A 20,907-nucleotide genomic window follows, 5' to 3' on the forward strand; every position below is an offset into this window, starting at 1 on the left:
GCGGGCATCGCCCACCGCTCCCGGCCGGCATCGCCGTCGCCTCGGCGGCCGCGCCTCGCCCGCCCCGTCGGCGGCCGCGGCGGCGGGAGCGCCCCTCGCCCGCCTCCCCGCTGCTCCCGCCCGCCTCCCCGGCGCTCCCTCCGCCCCCTCGGCCGGCAGCTCCCGCCCGCCGCTCCCCGCTGCGCAGAGCGGCCGCGCCGGCGGGGGATGGAGAGCCAGCGCTGCTTCGCCAACCGCTTCGATGACTACCCGGGCAGCCCCGCGGCGGCGCCGGACAGGGAGGCGGCGGTGCCGCTGGTGACGGCCACCATCGAGCGCATCCTGCGGGAGCTGCCGGCGCTGGGCGGCCCCCGCGGCTGCCCGGGCGGGCTGTACGGCGGCGTGGCCGGCGTGGCCTACATGCTGTACCACGTCGCGCAGTGCCCGCTGTTCGCGCCGTCGCGGGACTCGTACCTGCGGGCCGCCCGCCGCGTCGTGGACGCCTGCCTGCGCTACCAGGAGGGATGCGGCGAGGCCGACGCCGACACCCGCGCCGCCTTCCTGCTGGGCGGCGCCGGGGTGTACGCGGTGGCCGCGCTGGTCTACCGCGCCCTGGGGCTGCCCGAGTACGCGCGGCCGCTGGGCAAGTTCAGGGAGCTGAGCGAGGTCTGCGCGCCGCTCTCCTTCCTCGAGTGCGGCTCGGACGAGCTGTTCGTGGGCCGCGCCGGGTACCTGTGCGCCGCGCTGGTGCTGAAGCAGCGGCTGGGCATGGAGGTAAGGGCGGCCGGGCCGGGACGCTGCCCGCGGTGCTAGAGCGGGGTGCGGCGGTGCCGCGGCTGTCCGCAGCTTGAACTTTGGGGGGACAGCCTCAAACCCCCCGGGCAGCGAGTCCCGGGAGCTGTTCCCGTCAGTCTGCCCCCCGAAGTGAAAGGATGCGGCTTTGGCCAGGGGCAGCGGGATGGGGTCCCGGCTGTGCAGCGGAGCGCCGCGTCCCGGGGCACGCCGAGAGCATCAGCTGCTGGTTGCCGGGTGCTGAATTAGTTGGCAGAAGCCACCCCGGGCTTTTCGTGATACTTTCCGTAAAATGAAGTGGGTAAGAGAAGTAGCTTTTAGTAAAACAGAATGAGGAACCTTGTAATACTAAGCGGTGCTGCGCTGTAATTTGTAAGCAGGGAGCCTGATTTTCAGAGGTAATTTGGTCTTGCTAACCCCAGCATACAGACTTTCGGAAATCTGGCCCTGTATTTTGGTGCTTTTCATGAATGAGAGCAAGAATTTTTTGCTGGAAGTCTGAGATGTGGTTATGGTTCAGCACGGTATTGGTTTCAGTGGTCGGGACTTTATCCCAGGACATTGTCACTGTCAGTACAATTCAACTGACAATTCAGAGCTTCCACTGATTATGGCATAATAATTATTGCAACTGATTGTGTTTGCTGTGGTGATTGTTACTAAGTGGCCAGTGTGGTATCTGAGCAGGCAGTTGGTAGATTCTTTTTCCCCTGTTCTCTTGTCAGGTCCAATCTGTGTTTCCTCTGTTAACCACTGATTTGTAAGTTCATATGCTTCTGGCTTTCTTCCCTCCCATGAGAGGAAGCAAGATTTATTTATAAGTAAATAAATGATGTAAAAACTAGTGGCTCTGCCCCATCCAATACCAGTCACTGCAATTGGAGTCTGAGGAGATTCAGTTAATGGAGGTCTCAGGAGGCTCCAGGGTATCCAGAGAAGCCAGGGAGAATGTTAAATACTTGATTGCCTTGAACTAGAATTTGTAACCACACTAAGCATTTCAAGTAGCATACCAAGCCTGCTGTTTCTTTGTGTAGGATTGTCTGGCAATCATAACCATAAACATGGTTATGTTATTTTTAACCATAACATAACCCAATTTTTCATTTGGTGGCCTTTCCCATGACAGGAAAGTTTTGTAGACACATCACAATCCATTGTGCAGCAGTGCCTGCCTGAAAGGATGGTTTCTCATGGAGAAATAAGCCATCCCTGTTGGTTCAGTTTTCACTGGGGGAGTGTGTCCAGCACCTGTGTCAGTGCTTATGATGATATTGTGGCATTCCAACAGAAGGAGGTGGCACCCTGCACTCTGCTGCTTTATTTAATGCTATTTCCATGTGCCTTACATCCCTGAGAGCAATTGCTGAACAGCTGGGAGAGTGGGTGCAGTCACCTCTCACAGGCAGCGTGAGCAGTGGGAGAGCTCTCCTCTGTTTGCTTGCTTGGTGAAAAATTGTACTAAAGGCAGCTGTAAGGAGTTACACATCCCCACAGGTAAGCACAGGTGTGCACCTACTGTGGAATCTATTTTTCAGGTGGGTTAATTGCTATTTTGCCAATAAAACATATCCTGTGACCCCTTGCTGATGTTCTCATTGATGAGCTAATGTCCTTCTATAGTATTATTTCTTCTGTCAAATACATTGTAATTTTAAATGCATAGTGCAAGAAACAAAGCACATCACTAATAATTAATAAAATCAAATTAATTTTTAAAATTGTAACAAATATTTAAAAAACTTGCAACTGAAATATTTGGCTTCTTTATGAGGAGAATTATGATTTCTAGTCTGTATGTACTCAAGCTTGAGCAAAATTTGTGTTCTTCAATAAATATTCCCAGCCTAGTACAGAATTATTTTAATTAGTACATTGCCAGACCAAACCTTACATCTTTTTACAAATGAAGAAAGGGATGCCCAGAGAGAGTGCATGTCATTTATTACCCAAGGTCAAATTGTAAACCAGGTACATCCCAGAATAGAAGCAGTATCTTGTGATTCGAACCGCTGGAAAATGCAACCTCCTGTAATTTGATTGTGCACAGCCTCACATGGCTCATTGCAGCATGTTTTCTTGTTACATTCTTTTTTTTTCTTTTTTTCCTTCTTTTTTTTTTTTTTTGATGACACTGTGCAAGTATTTCCATCAGAAAGTGAAATACATTCCTTACACTGAAACACAGACTCTGCTGCCCGCATGTTTTTTTCCTCTGAAGGAGTCAAACGGTGACCTACATATGAGAAATCACTTGTCCTTGAAAAAAGCCTTTTGAGGGAATTTTATCATTAATGTCTTGTATTTGTTTTTTGTTTAATCCAAGCAGGGAAGGAAGGTGACAGCTTTATCTCAGCAGACACGCGTTCAGCTCAGCTGCTGTGCCCCAATACTTCAATTTCTTGCTAAAGAGTCCCGGTGTCTTTAAGCTCCACATGTTCTTCATGAAGTTAATGGACTGTCCTGAAGGATCCAGTCTGTTGGATAACACTGACCTCATGTGAAGAAGGCATTTGTATTCAGCTGGTTTTCAGATTTTTAGGCTAATACAGCATTTTTCCCTGATTAATTAATTGGGATTTTTTGCATGAGTAAGGATTACTTCAACAGTCAAGGCTTAACAGGATTTGACTTTCATGATGCACTGTGCATTAGGAAAGATGTTTATTTTCATGCCTTCTTTAATTTCCATTACATTGCAGTCAGTGCTTCCCAGACAGAGAAAGGTAAAATACTGTTTTGGCAGAAACAGTGTGTCATTTGTGTAAGGTGCATGTACTTTAGCTGTCCTTAACTGCTGTGTTTTCACTATTCGGGGGGAAAAAGTTGTTTTATTCTCTCTTGAGTACATCTTTTTCTAATGCTTGTAGTGTTGGTTCATTGTGTGTCCTTGGGGAAATCTGTCAGTCCTGCTTTTAATTACCTCCACTCACTCTCTGTTTGCCCAGGCAAACAGCAGTAAGACACCATTAAAATGGTGGTCCCATCCCTCTGTTTGGACAATATCTTATCCTCTCCTCAATTTTTCTCTGTGATGCTGCTGTCCCATTTTGTGGTTGATGGAGCATGGTGTGCCTGGGTCGATGCACTCCCTTCTGGCAATGTAACTGTCAGATGATGGGAAAGGTACAGAAGTTCAAGTGGCTCCTTGTATTACCATCTGCTAAAGATGTTGCTGCCTTTTAGCACAGCTTGGCTTATCTTTTAATAATTGACTCTGTGGATGGGCTCCACTGACTTCCACTGGCTCAGGGCTGCAGCAGCACAGGCAGCAGTGGTGTCCTGGAGGAGGCACAGGGCAGCATTTGGCACAGCCTGGGGCTGTGATTCCATTGGAGACCCTGGTTTCAAAAGACTTTGGGCACCCTGTGAGAGACCCTTGCTGCAGTTGCAGGGGTGACAAGGTGAACCAGCACACTGTGGCAGCAACATGGCCAAACCTGTTTCCTCAGGGAGGCTCTGGGGAGTCTTGGGAGCCTTTAGGGGCTCTCCAGTGCCACAGTGGTTCCTGTCTCTGTGGCAGAGGGACAGCTCTAGCCAGTGCTAGGTCACATCTGGTTTGCATTTCCAGGGGTGTTATCCTGTCAGTGTGCATAAGTCTGATATTCTGTCAGGACCTGCTCAAAAGGGCCATGGTCTTTCCAGCAGGACCTTGTTGAGTGTAAATGGTGAAAACCATTCTTGTCCTGGCTGCCATCTAGCACCTCTTTTGTCCTGGACCTCAGGAGATTGCAAATCAAGCTGAATGAGTCACCTGGTATGTGGAAAGCAGGAATAGCTCTGCTGTGGGATGTCTGGGATCTGGGTACCAGAGCAAGGGAAGTGTTGGGTGTTATTTTAAGAGGCAGTGGAAGGGATGGATGTGCAGTGTGTGGAACGTGACGGGTCCAACCAGTGTGTGTTTTGTCATATTCTGGGAGAGAAGGTACAAATACATGAAAACTATTTTCTTTCAGCTCCTCAGACTTTCTAGGTGATGTTATTGGCTCCTTAGAGCCTTCCCTCCTGATAGTCAGTGAGTATTTAAAGACTTCTTGTAGGCTACTTTGCTCCGCTTTTTTTTTTTTTTTCAATCTCTTAGGAAAAAAATGGAAAGTGTGAGAGGAAGAATCTTCCTGAGACCTGCCTAGACATGTTCATTTGCAACTCTTTAACTTGGAATGTAGATGTATTAATGCTGAACATAGTGATTCTGAATGACATACAAATTAAAGGTCTTTGAAGGGAGCTCTGCAAAATACCCACAAAACTGATGCTCCTCCAAGTGCTGTAGTGCAGAATCCCCGTGTCAGGCTTTAATTCTCACCTGTGCCTGAAAGGAGAGGCTTGGCCTTTGAGGTGATATTTCATTCTTCCACTGTGGTCATTAAAGTCCTTCCTCTCTGTGGAAGAATTTGCCAGTTTATGTGAAACGTTGTGGTGTTTTAAATGTCAGATATCATCGTGCTGGCTGGGACTGTGCTGATTTCATTATTTCATTTCATGCAGGCCACTACACAGCCAGGATCTCTTTTTTTGCCACAGGATTAAAATGAGTTAACAGTAAAGATAAAATCTTTTCATCCTAGCCTGCCTCTTTTAAATGTACAGTCTCCTAGCCATGGTTTTCAAAACTACACAGAGGGGATAAATTTTGCATTAGTTTGCTTAAATTGATGAATTTAACCAGGATTTGAAAACTGGCTTTTTCTAAAGTAAACAGTAAAACAAAGGGAATTATTTGCATCTCGATTTTTTTTAAAGGAATCTAAAATAATTTGGGTATACATTTCAGAATTTTCCTGTTTCTCTTCAGCAAAGCAATGCAAATTCATTTTATTTTAACAGCCTTCAGAGTGAAAGATGGGAACATCTTGATAATGACTGGATTCAGTTCAATGCAGTGGACCCTGAATATTCAGCTGTAGAGTCAAAGTAGAAAACTGGAGGTTTAAAATGTTGAATTTCAAGTGCACTGTTTATCAGCCAGCAAAAAAGCACTGTAATACAGACTGGATCTTGCTGGAATTGGGGGTTTGATTGACACAAGTTTAGTGACATAAGTTATGTATTCTGCTGCAGAAATACGGATTTTAACTGCTTATAGCTGAAGTGTGGTATTAAAAAGACAGCTCTGTACAAAAGCAGTGCTGTTTCTCTGTGCCTCTTTGTGCTGTTGGAAGAACATTTGCCTATGCAGCAGCATCTTTCTGCTGAAGAAGCAGCCCAAGAAGATTTTAACAAAAAAAAAAAAAAATAAAAAAGGAAATATATTTATGTGAGGCTCCTCTTGTATCCAGAATTGGACTCTACTTTTCCATCCTTCTCTTGACTCCTTTAAATTTCATATGCCAGCATTTAACTCTTAAACTTTGTCAGTTCAGTCACCTTCCTCGTTATCCCCTATTGAGGGGAGAGCTTTGAGGTCCCCCTTTGGAGTAGGTCGGTGCTGTTTGGGAGCAGAGGTGCTCCAGGCAGTCCCTGCCCTGTGCACTGCTCTGCCTTGGAGGTGAGAGCTGCAGGACCAAGCACAGGAGCTGAAATGAGGACAGGCTTGTGGAGAGGTGCTGGGCAGTTCCTTGGACCTGTGGAGCGTGTCTGGAGACTGAATCCCTGCGAGCATCTGGAGCCATCAGTGTTTGAAGCACAGGAGCAGGGGATCTCTGGCAGAGGGTGCAGGGAGCTGCTGTTTTTCACAGCATTACTTACTTGGTGTCCCTTTGGTGGCACAGGGTCCTTAAATCTGAGTTTTCACTTTTTTTTCTGGGTTTTCACATTTTTGTGTGTTGTGTTTTATGTGTACACCGAAGAACTGTATTACTATGCTGTGTTTCTACAGGTAGCAATATTTGACATTGATGTTTTTCCCTTGTGATTTTTTTTTTTTTTTTTTTTGGCCTGGTTCTTACACAGGACCAAAAGCCACAGTTAACAGTGTTAACACACAGGTGACACTGGATGACACAGCAGAAAGCAGGAGTGTGCATATCAAACATGCTCATGTGGTGGAGTGTGTGGAGGCAGAAACAGGCAGGAATGGGGAAAAAGGACATTTGACAGAGGCTGAACAGAAAGGCAAAGAGAGAGACAATTTAAAAATTATTTTAAAAGCAAAATAATTAGTTGCTGGCAAAAGCAGAAAAATGGAAAGGTGTAGGGGGTAGCAGAACTCAAGGATGAAAGGAAAAAGGAAAGAAATAATGTAGTCCCTGGAGCAGGGGAGGTTTAAAACTAAAATCAGGTTCTTTGGCAGACCGGTGGAGATCTGATGGCCAATGTACTCAATTTAGAAGAAGGTAAAAGTTCAACAGAACAGTAAACACAGCAAGAAGAGGACAGACAGAGGAGTAAGCTACATTTTGTTGAGGAAAATTGCTCTTTTTGTCAGCTTGTTTTTCGTTTGTCGCCCATTCTGTCCCCATATTCTTTTTGCATACACTCTTACATTTACAAAAATAGCTGTCATCACATTCAGTGCTTGCAAATCCGAGCATAGCCTTATGTGTTATATTCCATATTTTCCTTAAGGAATAACTGAGACAACTGCTGATGTCTGGAAGCAAATACAGGCTTTTTCATGAACACTGCTGTACTTCTGACACTGATATTTTTCTGTTATGTGCATATAATACTATAAATCAATGTGTAACCTGAACAGTAATGCTGTTAGTAAACTTTACTTTGGTACCAGGCTAAAGAAGAAGGACTATGAAGGACTGAGCTGCTCCAGGGAGAAAGAAAAGAGCACCAGGCTAACAAACAATTACTCTGTAAAAGTGTAGCATCCTCACCACTTCACAGCACTGAAATGGAGGGATAAAAGTAAGCTGTGAATTTCTCTGTAGCCATGTAATACACACTGTTAGAATGTTAGATTTTTACATAAAGATGTAGCACAGCTATGCACCACATCTGTCAGGGTGCAGATGTAAAAAAAATATTATTTTCTTTTGTCTCACCTCCATTAAATCAGTAGATCCTACATTTCTCTGTTAATTAAAATCAGCCTACAGCTCCATTGCAGATCAGGTTCTCCAGAGCCTTGCCTTTGAGCAGAATTAAAGCTCTGTTGAGAGGATCAATCGAGATGAGCAAGTCCTGTGGTCCTGCTGTCACCCAACTTCTCTATTCTACCCCTTTTAAAAAAAAAAATGAATTCAATATTCAATCAGGTCACAATTTTTGATGAGATGACTTGTCAAAACATGTCTTTGTGTCTGTCATGGCAGGGAGTTCTTTGACCATTGACAAGTATGAGATTAAGCTCCAAGTGATGTTGTATAACCTGTCCACTCCATTACAGCAGAGTTCCGGGACAATATCCTGTCAAAACCACTTATTTCTTATCTATGTTGTAGGCTTATTTTCAATTGATAGTTAGTGAGCTGGAGTACCAAGGCAAAATAATTAAAATAGCTGCTTCATTTTAGGCAAACATGATCAAAAAGTATTTTAATAGCAGTCCAAGCTGTGGCTGAGTCATTTGGTGTCTCAGCTCACTATATTTTGATGTCTGAGAGAAGAACCATAAATCTATTTTTGCAGTAATTCAGCATTCCTGAATCCTTCATTTTAATGGCTTGGTATCTCTTGTTGAAGAATAGTGGATCATGAGTGAGATGGAAAGGATGTCTGATAGCATTGAATTATCTGGGAGGAAAAAGAATGTGGCAGATAAATACACCTTCTATCTGTCCAAGGCATTTAGTTATTTTGTGTGGCTAATCTTTGCAGGATGCTTCTAGTCCCTCATTGGTACAATGTTATAAATTTGGGATATGCTGGTCATATTTAGGCTGCTCTTAAATGAAGGCTGCTCTTAAAAATGTGTGGGCCTGGGTCTACAAACAGCACAGGACAAAGCAGCTCTGTGCTGGTGGGTCAGTGCCGAATTGGAAAATGGTAATTATTGCTTATTCCATCCTGGTGGCATTCTGTAGTTTGTCTCAGTCCTGACAACTAAATAACATCCCTACAACAATCAGAGAGCTGACAGGGACCTTGAGAGGTAAGTTAGGCTGCCATGTAGCCCACAGGAAGGTGTACCTGTGCCTGTCATTCCTTACAGCCCCTCCCTTGCTCTTCATACCCCCAGTGAGTCTGCCCTGGATGTCTGACCCACTGCTTTGTTAGAAAGTCCAGCCTAATGATTAAGCTGAATCTTGCTGTAATTTAACCCTGATTTCCTTGTCCTCTATTGAGAAGTTGCAAGAAGCTTTGTTCCTCTCTGCAGAAGCTCTTTAGATGATAATTTCAAGACTGTTACAGTTTTTTACCCTTACTTTTTTTCTTCTCTAAACAATCCTAATCCTTCCAATCTTCCCATGTGTGTTATGTTCTCCTGCATCTCTGGTCATTCCTATTGCACTCTGCCAGTGTCCCTCCAACCTTTCCTGAAGAGGGCCAGAAGTTGGACATGTGGTTCTGGCAAAGGCCTTTCTAGTTTAGCAAAGAGATAACTCTGTTTCTTCCAGGTCTTTTTCCCATATACACAGATGAGTGAGATGTTTGCATCTCACACCAGCCTGACACTGACTCACCTCCAGCTCATGACCTGCTATTATCCAGCAGCCTTTTGATGGGCTGCAGCTCATAGACAGGTATTCTTTAGGAAAATCTCTGAACAAGTGAAGTTAGGTAGGGGTCATGTGGTGACAGGGAATCATTGAACTGTGCTGTGATATGAAAGTTGAGAAGCTTCTTCACCTGAAGGAGCTTTATGTCATTAATACCAACTAGAGAATCTCTTTGCTTTTGTTCCCTGAATAAAACTGGGAATATTCTGTGTTTTAATTGGAGGTGTGCCAGTACATATCCACACCTGTGAAGTGTTGAGAGTTCCTTAGTGGAAGTACACTTGGAACAATTTATCTGAGAGGGCTGTATTTAGTCAATTATTTTGTCCGCATTAGAAATCAAGGAGTAAGTGAAATCTGAAGCGTCTGGAGGTTAAATTTAGTCTGTTCTTGTGATTTACTTTAGTTGCTAATATAAAGATAAAGCTCAGTGTTGTCTGTTCTTTTTGCCATCTGTGAAATGGCTAATGCTATACTTGCTTTAGTTTTCTGGGACTAAGCCAGTGATTGAGTAGTCAGAATTCCAGTTATAATAGCAATGGACTGCAAGATACACATTCCACATGGAGCTGTTTAAATTTGATCAGAGCTAAGTTGGTCAAATATGAACTTGGGGAAAATTCATAGCAGTAGAACAGAAAATGAAACTTATTCAGGCTCTTTAAATAAATATTGATTTGTTTGGTTTTGTTCTTGCAGAGCTGAATCAATCATGAGCTTTCTTATGCCAGGCTGCCATTTTCATCCATACATGGTTTTTTTAATTATGCCATCAAAAATGCCTAGAAATAATGCTCATTTGACTGTTACACATCCAGGAGACAAAACATAGAGTTGTAGTGTAAATGCACTTGTACTATTTTGATTTTATTCTCTAAGCACTGTGGGACTGCTGGCTTATTTTGGTAAAACAAATATTTAAAAAAAAAATAACACACAGGTAAACTGAGTCAAACTTGTACTTGAATCTAAGGGTCTTTAAATGAATAAAATCTACACCGTCTATCTGAACAGTGGATGAGCATACTCAGATTTGGATTTGGCACAGTTGTAGAGTCAAAGCATGGCCACAGCTGGAAGGCACCTCTGGAGATGTTCTGGTCCAGCCGCCTGCTCAGAGCAGGGTCCACAAGAGCAGATTTCCCAGAGCTGTGCCCACTTGGTTTTGAATATCTCTGCTCTGTACCTTTCCTAGGCAACCTGTTCCTGTGCTTGGCCACCCACCCTACAGTAAAAAGGCTTTATTTTTATATTTAAGTCGAATTTTCTGTCAGTGGGCACTGTTAGGAAGATCCTGGCTCTGTCTCCTCTGCTCTTTTCTATCAGGTATATATTAGGCTATACACATTGATGAAATCTCCACAAAGTCTTCTCCAGGCTCAGCTATCCTTGAGTTAGTACATAGGAAGCACATGGTCATTTCTCCATTTGCCTCTTTTCTCCAAAAGCAGGCTCACAGTGCCATTCCACCTCTGACTTCATCTGGTACCTTGAATGGGTGAAGAATTGTAATTTTTTTTTCTCTTGCAGTTGCCAGCAGGGAAGTTCAGAAGGACCCACTCAGCACCATGGTCTTCTTGTCAGTCTTTGCTGTATCAAAGAAGGGCAGAATCTTCTCGTAGTATCTAAATATTAAGTTTTGACAAAATCTTTCTTGGTTCTGGCAGGTAGTTGGGAAGGTTGTGGATCTGAATAGTTTTGGTATAAAGATTTCTTTTTTCTCTGGTTTTAGTGCATGCTGCAGCTTGAAGGCTTCTCAAGGGCCCCACACCTCTGAGTGTTTGTCAGTGAAAATGCCTGGATGATTTTAGGAGGTAGACCATGCCCCACCATTGAAAGAAGACAAAAAAAACCCCTAGAAGTGCCTGTGCCCCTGCACTGCAGGAACATTATCTCCTGACTGTGTTAATCAAACACCTCAGTGCTCTTTGCTCGTGGAGGAGGAGAGTTCCCTGTCCCAAGTGATGTGTGAGCAGCCACAGATGCAGCAGGGGAAAAAGACTAAACCTTTTTCTGAAAGCTAAATTACAGGCCAGGGGATAATAAAACATTCCAGTGTCTGCAGATTGCCAGGACACCCCTCAAGCACAGGGGCTATGAGGGAGGTTCTTTTCCTGTTGTTATTTTTGTGGAATCTCTTTCAGGTTCTGCATGACAGATATCAGAGAACTTCAGTGTCCTTCTGGGCTCTTGAGGTGAAGCAGTTTTATTCCAAGGACATCAGAATATTAACCACACAAAATAGGGTATGAAAGGCATCTGGTAAAGGATTTTAAATACATGTATTCTGACTTAACAAGCTTGCCTTGGAAAACACACTTTGTGATCTGTAGGTCCAGAAATAACCGTGTGGGGCCCTCCTGTCTCACTTTGCTCACTTCCTCCTGTGGGGCTGCAGGGAACAGTCATGTAAAATTGACAAATCTAGCAAAAGAGAAGATGGCATTGAGTGCTCTCAGGGCACCATGTGTCATCTGTAACATGAGGAATTGTATTTCCTGATAGTTAATTACATGCAAGCTAATGGCCAAGTGCTGTGAATATGTCTTTATTGCTGATAGCAGTGGTGTGATTTGTCTCATGGCTCTTATTCTTCCTCCTTGCTGTGTGAGGTTTGAACTCTTAGAGTAATACGAACTGTGCCTTCTGCTACAGCAGTCTCTTTTTCCCAAAGTCTGCTTGGTTTACTGAGAACTGAGGGAAAAGTAGCACAAAGGGAAGATAGATAAAATGTTCCTAATTCTATTATGGTACCAAATGGCAATCTTGCAACTAGAAGAAAAATACAGATAGTAATCCCATTACTTACCAAGTAAGCTACGTTTTAAAGAGCACATTATTCCACACTTCCTCAAATAAATCCCATGACTCTTACTCTGCCCTTGAATTGTGGCAGTGTTGAATTATAAGTGACTGTCTGTATTTGAAATATGACTTGGACTGTGTTTGGAGTTGTGGGCATATTTCCAGGCAATGCTAATGGCACTGTATGCCCCTGGAAATTCTTTTGTTACTGTCCTTTGCTTCAGAGCTGTCTTGTCAATGTGCCCTGGGGTATCTGGGAGCCCCATACAGAACATCAGGATTTTTACTACATCAGGCTGCTCCCACAGTCTAAGGATAGAGTAAAATTCAGGTGACTCAGAGGACTTGATCACCTTCATCTGGTTTTCCTGCATTATGTTGTCAGCATTCTTCCTGTAGCTTAAGTTGATATTTCTATTCAGTGGCTTATTGGCATGGCACAAATTGCAGATCATCACTCAAAGTAAAAGTGGCATGATGCCAGCATGGAGTTCTCTAGAATTCCCCCTGCTTGAAGGCAGTGCTGGTGCTACTTTTAAGTGACTATTTTATGCTTTAGTTAGCCTCTGAATGATGCTGTTGTGTCATTTACCTCATTTAACTAATTTCACAGGTAGCCACATTGTTCCTTAGCAGCAAATATTTAGACATACTTCCAGGTGTCACAGGCCTCATAAAAATCTGCATAGTAGAACTGTGCATATAAAGCAGCATGACATGGAATAAAGAAGTCTTTTGAGACAAGCAAGATCACTTGTTGTAAACAACAGAATCATAAAATTAGTGGCTGTTGAAAGTAGCCAATACCTTGTTTACATTTGAATAGGTCTTTTGATGCAGTGTCAAAGATAATCTTCTTTGAAAACTTAATTCATGCTGGCTTGGATGGGACTTTGTGGATTTGGATTTGGCTGAAAGAACCACAAGCAAAGCCAATCATAAGTACTAATAAGGGACTGATGTAGCAAACAGCCTTATTTATTATATTCATTAATGATCCAGAAGAGGCAGATATCTGGATAAGAATTGATTTGGCATTTAAACTGAAGCAAGTGCCAGATATTATGCAGAGGCAGAGAGTATGAGAACAGCTCAAGAGATTAAAAAATGAGCTAACACAAGGTTTATTTTTATTTTTTAGTGTAAGAGCACGTATCTGTGAAGAAATATCTGTAATACCTATCCTGTATGTTAGGAAGAAAGTGAGATTCAAGCAAGGTGGACATGACAGGGCCTGAGTAAATCAGAGTTCAGCACTTACTTTAATGTGAATTCTCCTTACATTCCTTTGCATTTATTCTCCATGGGAATGAACAGCTAATATCAGTGAAAAGCCATAACCAGTTCTCATTATCACAACAAGGCATCCACAAGGTCAGTGCCATTTTGGACTCCTTACACAGCTGTACCATCCAACAGAGAAAAGATGTATTCGCTCTGTGATTCCTCAGACCTTTCCATTGCCTAGAACTCGCTCTGGATGCCAAAACATCAAAAGTTTTGTAGTCAAATCTTTCCCTGGTGGGCTGGTGAATAAGGTTGGATACTCTTAAATGTCCAAGGCACGTGATTTTTGCCCTGGAAATCTTCTGGGTATCTTTTGATAGGTGTGCAAATCCTGAGAGTGCTGTGTTGAGGGTCACACAAGCCATGCCAAAATTCATAGGCCAACAGCTACCTCACTCACCATCTGTGGAGCTCTGGTACAGATCTATAGTGCTGTCTTTTCTCCATGGTATTTATGCAACTCCTTCCAGTTTTCCCACAGGTAGTGAGTGGCCATTTGCACTCCACCTCACCTGCCATAACTCATCTGTACATCCTCCAAAGGAGGCTGTAAAGCTGCAGCTGGGGAGCACATCCCACGTAGCTCATCCCTCCCAGTTTGCTGGAAGTGCTCTTCTCACAGAGCCCCAAGGGTCTGACCTGCTGCAGAGTAAAAGCAAATTTGGCATCACATCTTTTCCCAGTAGCAAGGGCAGAATGTGTTCACCTCTTGTCACCCTTACAGATTTTAAGATCAAATGGGCTCTGAGCAAATTGCAGTACAAGTGGGGGTCTTCCTTTTTATATGCAGTAACCTTGAGATTTCATCACAGACCTGGCAATTCAAATTCACCTCCCTTCTTTTTCTGACACAGTGCAGTGATTTAAGCTGATGCCTCTCAGCAGAGTGTGCTGATGGCTGGAGCATCCTATTTTACCTCTGATTGAAATTACTCCTGTTCAATACTCAAACATTCTTCAGAGCACAGCCTGGAGGGATGGGCCCCAGATGCTGTCTTTGTCACCTGAAGTGGCAGTAAGGGATGAAACTGTTGCTGGCAGCATGGCACAGGCACAGTAACTGCACAACAGGTTTAAATAACAGTTTTCAAACTGTTTCACACACAGCACAGCATGGACAGTTGGATGCTTCCACTTGATTGCAGTGAGGAGCACGATAGTGTATAAACAAATCTTTCTCCTTCAAGATTTGTTTCTAGTGCTCCATCTGCTTTAATGTCTTGTACCAGTGCTAGATGACTCAGCTACACAAATGTCTGGAAAGTGGTTCTGAAATGTGTTGTGTGTACCATGCCTCATGCCTAACCTGCTTTCATTAAGGACTTGCATTATGCTCTGAAACATAAGGGTTCATTTATTTTCCAGAATTGATGGGCTAAGTTCTGGGAGTTGATTCTATGACTTGGCCTTGCAACATCTGGCAGTGTTGTGACCCATCCCTGAAGGCAAGAGTTCTTATTAATAGATCCCTTGGGGCAGATTAGAATGAAACCACACTGAATGATTGGTGTTTGTAAATGTATATAGATAGGGTTTATTTTGGAATAGTTTGGTTGCAAAGGCGAGCTGGTATGTGACCATAAAATAATAATTTTGGTTACTATTATCCTTAGTAATATAGCAATATAAAACCATAAAAATAACACTCAAGTAAATGAACGAGGGAAAAGAAAAAAAAAGCATAAGAGTAGAAAGATATCTCACCAATGGATCCTGCAGTAAGACTTGATGCAATTTTAATGTCCATTGGTCAAAGTGATGGTCACAGTCTTGATGCATTGGGGGTCGGGGAAGCCCCCAAAACACAAAGTTCAATGGGTTAATGTATGCTTAGGCTTGGTGAGAATGTCCAGGTACCTTCCCTGATGGAGAAACTTTCAGTCCTTTGGGAGAAAGCCTCAGAAATGAGCCTGGGAATGTTTTGGGGGGTTTTGGTGGTTTATGAGCCCTTCTTGCCTCTCACTTCAACCTAGTTGAGCCAGTTATGCCCCATCAAAGGGGATGAACACCCTCAGGACCTTTCCTTGGGGTAGCAGGGGGAGTTTTACAACTGAGGGAGGACAACTGGCATGATAAAAAGCACCATCCCACCTTGCAGGATCTGCCTCTTACCTGGCTCAAAGCCTGGCTTGTAGCCCTGGTGCTGGGTGCTTACACCCTCGGTCTTACAGGGACCAAAGGCTTCATCACCACACACCCAAAAACTCACTCCCTGCCCCTCAGGGGTGCAAAGCACAAATGGGAAATTGTTTGAGTCATTAACCATTAACATTCTAGTTTCTCACAGTCAGGAATCCATGTACTTACATTGTAATATTGGATGAGTTGAAAGGTGACGGATTATTTATTTACACAACATGGGCTCTGAAGAATTCAAATTTAATTCAGTTGGAGTGGTGGAGCTCTTCCAGCAGCCAAGCCAAAGATCTTTCTAAAAATTCTCAGTTATGGAAAAGTTCAGTTGGTTTGTTAAAATTGCAGTATGAGTGGACTCAGCTAAATTTTGTAGAAATAATTTCCCTAGCTTAGTCTTGGGGGAGCAGAGAGATATTTTGCCTTTAAATTTGCAGCTTCTCATAAACCATAATTTTGTTCATATATTGCAAGATAAAGTAAATTTTTATGTTATTTAACACATTATCTTCTTTGACACATTATCTCCTGTCCAGAAAACAGATGTTAGCTTCACTTAGAAGAATTTCTTAATTACCCTTAAAGTACTCATTTCTGCTTGACTTCTTGTTTTGTTTATTGAATTATCAGAAGAAAGAACAAAGCAATCAGTGCTAAAGTAGCTGTTAAATAATCATTTCAGTGTTACTCTCATGCATCCTAACACTTTCTGTCAGCTTCCCACAGTGCTGCAATACACTGAGCAGATAACAGACCTGCTCACAGCACTGAGCAATTGTCACTCATGGTTTAGGTCCTTCTGCTCCCTGAGTGTCAGACTGGGAGCAGGTCAGGGACTCCTGAGGTACTGATCTGTTACAGCTCCACCTGCATCATACAGCCCCTGTTGGGGCATTCCATGCATCCCTAGGCAGCATGTTAGCATGGAAGCCCAAGCTTTTATTTATTTTAAATGTGGGAAAAAATCCCAGTGAATTGAAGGCATTAGTTAGTTAGTTAGTTAGGTAGTTAGGAGCCTCTGATGCTGGCAGCAACTGTGTTCTCTTTCTGAGCCTTAATTTGAAGCAAATGAAGGAATGAGTAGTAGCTAATTTTTGCAAGTTTTAACAGTAACAAGCTGTACAGTCTTTTATGGATAGTTTTCCAAATGCTACTTTCTGCAGCCTCTCCTCCTCCATCAGTTTTTTTTTAAGTTCCAGCACTTCTGCCATGAGGCTTTGAGGAGATGTATCTGTTTTCTTATTTAGTTTGGTAAGCCTGTGAATGACGCACGTTGGCTTGTACAGGAGGAGGAGGTCTAATCACTCACAAAAGAAGCCTGCAGACACTGGAAGTACATTGGGAATTCTTGCATGAGGAGGATGAAAGGACTGGATGATAGTGACAGATATGGAATGCAGTATTTTTAATGTAAAGGGGAAAATAACATAAAGCTGCCTAATAATGCATAGAATGAAGTCTCTGGTTTCTGAGTTTCAAATGTCCCTGGCATATTTTGTGACTTGCAACTGTGTCAACAATGCTGAACAAAACTCCAAGGAAGCCAAAAAAAGAAGAAAGAACAAACCTATGACACCCAGCAGCACACTTTATATGTAAAATTAAGTGGATGTACAATTGCTTACATTGTAATATTTGATTAGTTGAAAAGTGATAAAATGTTTTTGACAGGTGTAGTCCAGGCCAAATCCTGTAGTCCTGACAGAAAAAAAATTCTCCATGGAAAACTTAAATGTCTGACAGTCTCAGCTGTATCTGTAAACCATGACCTAGGATATTAATTTGAATGGCAACTGAATTCCTGTTAAATTGACTATCAAGCAAGACGAGAGATAATTTGATCCAATACATTTTGCTTGTGTGTATATAAACTGCAATTCTTTATTTTTTCAAACTTCTTAATTTTATTTATTTTAATTCTTCAAACAATGTATTTGTGGTAGCAAAGAAGATCTGTAGCACGAGTAGAGCTCGAGCTCCGCCTCCGCAGAAAATACATTATTTGGAATTCTGGCTTCAGGGGAATGGTGCCTCATACCCCAACTGAAATTTTTAGTCTCTTTAATTTAGATGCAGAAGACGTGTTGCCTGGCTCATCACAGGAGACAGCCTTCTTGAGAATATTTGTTGACAGTTCTTTGAGAGTCTGAGGGAGAACTACTGCTTATAAATGCAGCTTTTTTCAATAGGCGTGAAGTATGATCAGCCTTGGAAAAAAGAGATTAAAAAAGCCCAAATATTTTTTATTGCCTCTAAGTCATGTACTCAACATTGGTTTAGAGCAATGAATGGCAGTGCATGTGCTAGTCAGTTCCCTCCAAACTGATGGAAATGAGAGTAGGATCAATGAAGAGTTGGACATTTGCTCAACTGTATCTTTTAGTTGTCTCTACTCAGCTTCTCTGCAAGTGAGGTCAGCATTTTACTCTGTCAGTAATTAATGTTCCTGAAGTCTCAGTCTTTAAGAACTAACTTGGACAAAATCATCAGTCCCAACAAATCATGAGCCAGCCCTTTGGTGCTACTAGCAGGATAAAGAAACCCTAAGAAACTTGTAAAATTTTAGCATTTCTTACATGATACTTGCCAGGATTAACAGTGTCCACAGCCAAGACCCATTCAGGTCAATGAGGACTTTGATATTAAAAGATATAAGAATGATCTAATAGTTGAAGTGACTTTGACAAATTGAAAAAATAAAGTGCTGCATGAGGCTGAGAAGGCTCTTTTCCATTACTGTGAGTGATTAAGGTATGGCTTTATTTAAGATGAATAGAATTATGAGCTTCCTTAGAGATATTCTTAAGGAACTAGCAATCAGTCTTTCTCTGTCCTCATCCTGTACATTTAATTTATTGTATTACATAGTTGCTTTCTCTATTACTTAGTTGCTTTTAAGTATAATCTCTTAGTTTTACTTGGGGTTTTTTTTGGGATCTCACATCTCTTACTGATAAAGTAAAAGAATGAGGAGACAAGTGTCTGGTTCTGGAGACCTTCAAGTAATCTTCAAATATGGCTCATCAACTTTATTTGGTTTTTAGGCACAGTTGTCATTTTCATTTATAGAACTCTAAGCCTAGGTCAGGTTCTTTTTGACTAATGTTAGTCTTTACTGACTGACTCGGAATCGAGTTCTGCCCATCTCCTGATGACCTGCAGATGTACAAACAATAATAAATTCCTTTTCCCAAGAAGCAGCCTGCCTGAGTTCCTAGTAGCAAATGATGGTGCCCAAATGAACTGGACTTGCATAATTTTTAAATTCAGACTGAAGCCACAGGTTTATGCAGTGTTTGGGGAGGGAGGGTCTCTCATTCCTTCAAAGATTTTGTCTCTTGCAAGGACTGTTTCATCAATCCTGTTCCCTGCTGCTCTGGAGCTGGAAGAATGGATAGTACTTCTTATGCCTCTGCATAGATTGCATTCATGAGCCAGTCCAAGCACCAGGACAGCTCTGCTACCACAGGAAATATCTGTGGAACAGATGAAGGCATGGAATCACTTCCAGAGAACCAGCAGACCTGCTGTTAAGGGGAAGTAAGCTGATCCAGTATACACAGCAGAGCAGATGTTCCTTGCTTGGTAGTGTTATAAATGGGATGGGATCCTGGGGCAGTACAGCTACAGCACACTGTTACCCCAACAAGAGTGCAGGGTGCCCAGCTTGGAAGGTGTTTGTCATCATCATGCAGCACTGTCAGGGACACCTATCTGGAGAGCAGAAGGATAAATCTCCCATCAGGAATTGACAACTCTGCTGTGTTTTTACTATGAGCCAATTACAGAACTCATGCACTGATTTACTTTCTGGCTGAGACTAAACAGAGTCAGACTTCCCACTGATGAAATTTGTACATGAATAATCTTCTTCCTACCTGTGAGGGGAGAATGGAAAGGAAAGCAGTATCCATATTTATTTGCAGCTGTCATGCACTGCTCCTCTGTCTGGTGAAGGAGTGTTGATACACAGGAGCTCCAAACAAGGATCTGAATTGTAGAAAGGTGATCTCTGATACATCCATTTTTGCCAGTTCCCAGAGTTTGTGACCCCATAATTGCTCAGCCATGCATTATGTGGCTAGTCAGTAATAACAGTGAAAAAGGGGAAAAAAAAGGGATTTTACATGCTTGTTGAAAAATGTTGGGGTAGAATTCTGTAATGTAAGAAAAAGCCTCTCGAAGCAGTGCTGGGTTTGTTTCTCACTTAATTTGCAAATCTTTTTCATGTTTTAAAACACGCTTTTCAAATTCATCCTCTTGAATTTGGGTGCAATTCTAGGGAGAGATGCTTGAAATTAAATTGTTGGCTCTCCGTGCTCTGTGGTAACTCTAACCCTCGACTAGGCAGCAGAGAACATGCAGCTGGGGTGCAGACAGCTGCTGTTCAAAAGCCTCAGCACAGGAGTGCATCCCAGGATACCTCACTTCTGTGACTGGACTTGTCCTCCTGAGAAGTGCCCTGCTGGCTTTGCTCAGCTCTCAGTGGGCAGGCTGATCCCTCCTCAGTCATGGTGATTATCTGAACTGTTCTCATCTGGTATCTGTTCCTTGGCATCCTCCCTGCTTCATTTCTCCAGCAGCAGAGAGCAGGGAGGTGGTGCTTCCCTACTTTCTTCAAGTAGTGATAGTAATGGAGAACTGATTTTTTTTCCTTCCCAAGACCTGGGAGAGCCACTATATAGCAACTGGATTGGTGTATCCAGCCACATCCTGGTGCAGCAGAGTAAGAGGTATTGGCAGCCTGAGTGTAACTAAGAAAAACTCATGTTTCCCTCTCTTCATTTACCCAGGGTAGGAGGAGCTTGAAGAAAAGTGCAGCAGCATCAAAAGATACTCAGATCTTCTTGTGCTTCCTCCCCCTCCACACATACCCTCTGCCTTCCCCTTGTCTCTGCTGGGCATTGTGGTGAGAACACCTAGGGAGAAATGTCCTTAGGAAAGAATACCATACAGGAGAAACTGTGTGATTGCTTGCATAACCACAGAATCCCAGAAACAATTAGGTTGGAAAAGACCTCTGGGATCATCAGATCCAACCTGTGACTGAACACCAATGTGTCAGTCAGATCAAGGCACTGCATCCAGTCTTTCCTTCAACACCTCCAGGGACAGTGACTCCCTGGCAGTCTGTTCCAATGTCTAATCTTCCTCTCTGTGAAGTAATTCTTCCTAATGTCCAAGCTAAACCTCCCTTGGCACAGCTTCAGGCTCTGTCCTCTTGTGCTGTCACTGGTTCCCTGGGAGAAAAGGCCAGTGCCCAGCTGCCTACACCCTCCTGCCCTGGAGCTGAATGCATTCCAGGTGTGGGGGAACCTGTGATTATTGTCACTGACTTTGGTACACATCAGCCTGC

At 43.1% G+C, this 20,907-nt stretch overlaps 1 protein-coding gene across 1 annotated transcript in view; it reads left to right on the forward strand.

Moving 5' to 3' along the window:
• The first annotated feature begins 162 nt into the window (after nucleotides 1–162).
• LANCL3 (LanC like family member 3) overlaps nucleotides 163–20,907 on the forward strand; it is a 36,221-nt gene continuing 15,476 nt past the window's right edge. Inside the window, exon 1 of the mRNA XM_021553035.3 lies at nucleotides 163–753. Coding sequence (XP_021408710.2) covers nucleotides 208–753 — 546 coding nt within the window. The 5' untranslated portion in view covers nucleotides 163–207. The remainder of the gene's footprint in view (nucleotides 754–20,907) is intronic.

Source organism: Lonchura striata, chromosome 1 (genome assembly GCF_050655825.1).
Source record: "Lonchura striata isolate lonStrDom1 chromosome 1, ASM5065582v1, whole genome shotgun sequence".
NCBI classification, from domain to species: domain Eukaryota; kingdom Metazoa; phylum Chordata; class Aves; order Passeriformes; family Estrildidae; genus Lonchura; species Lonchura striata.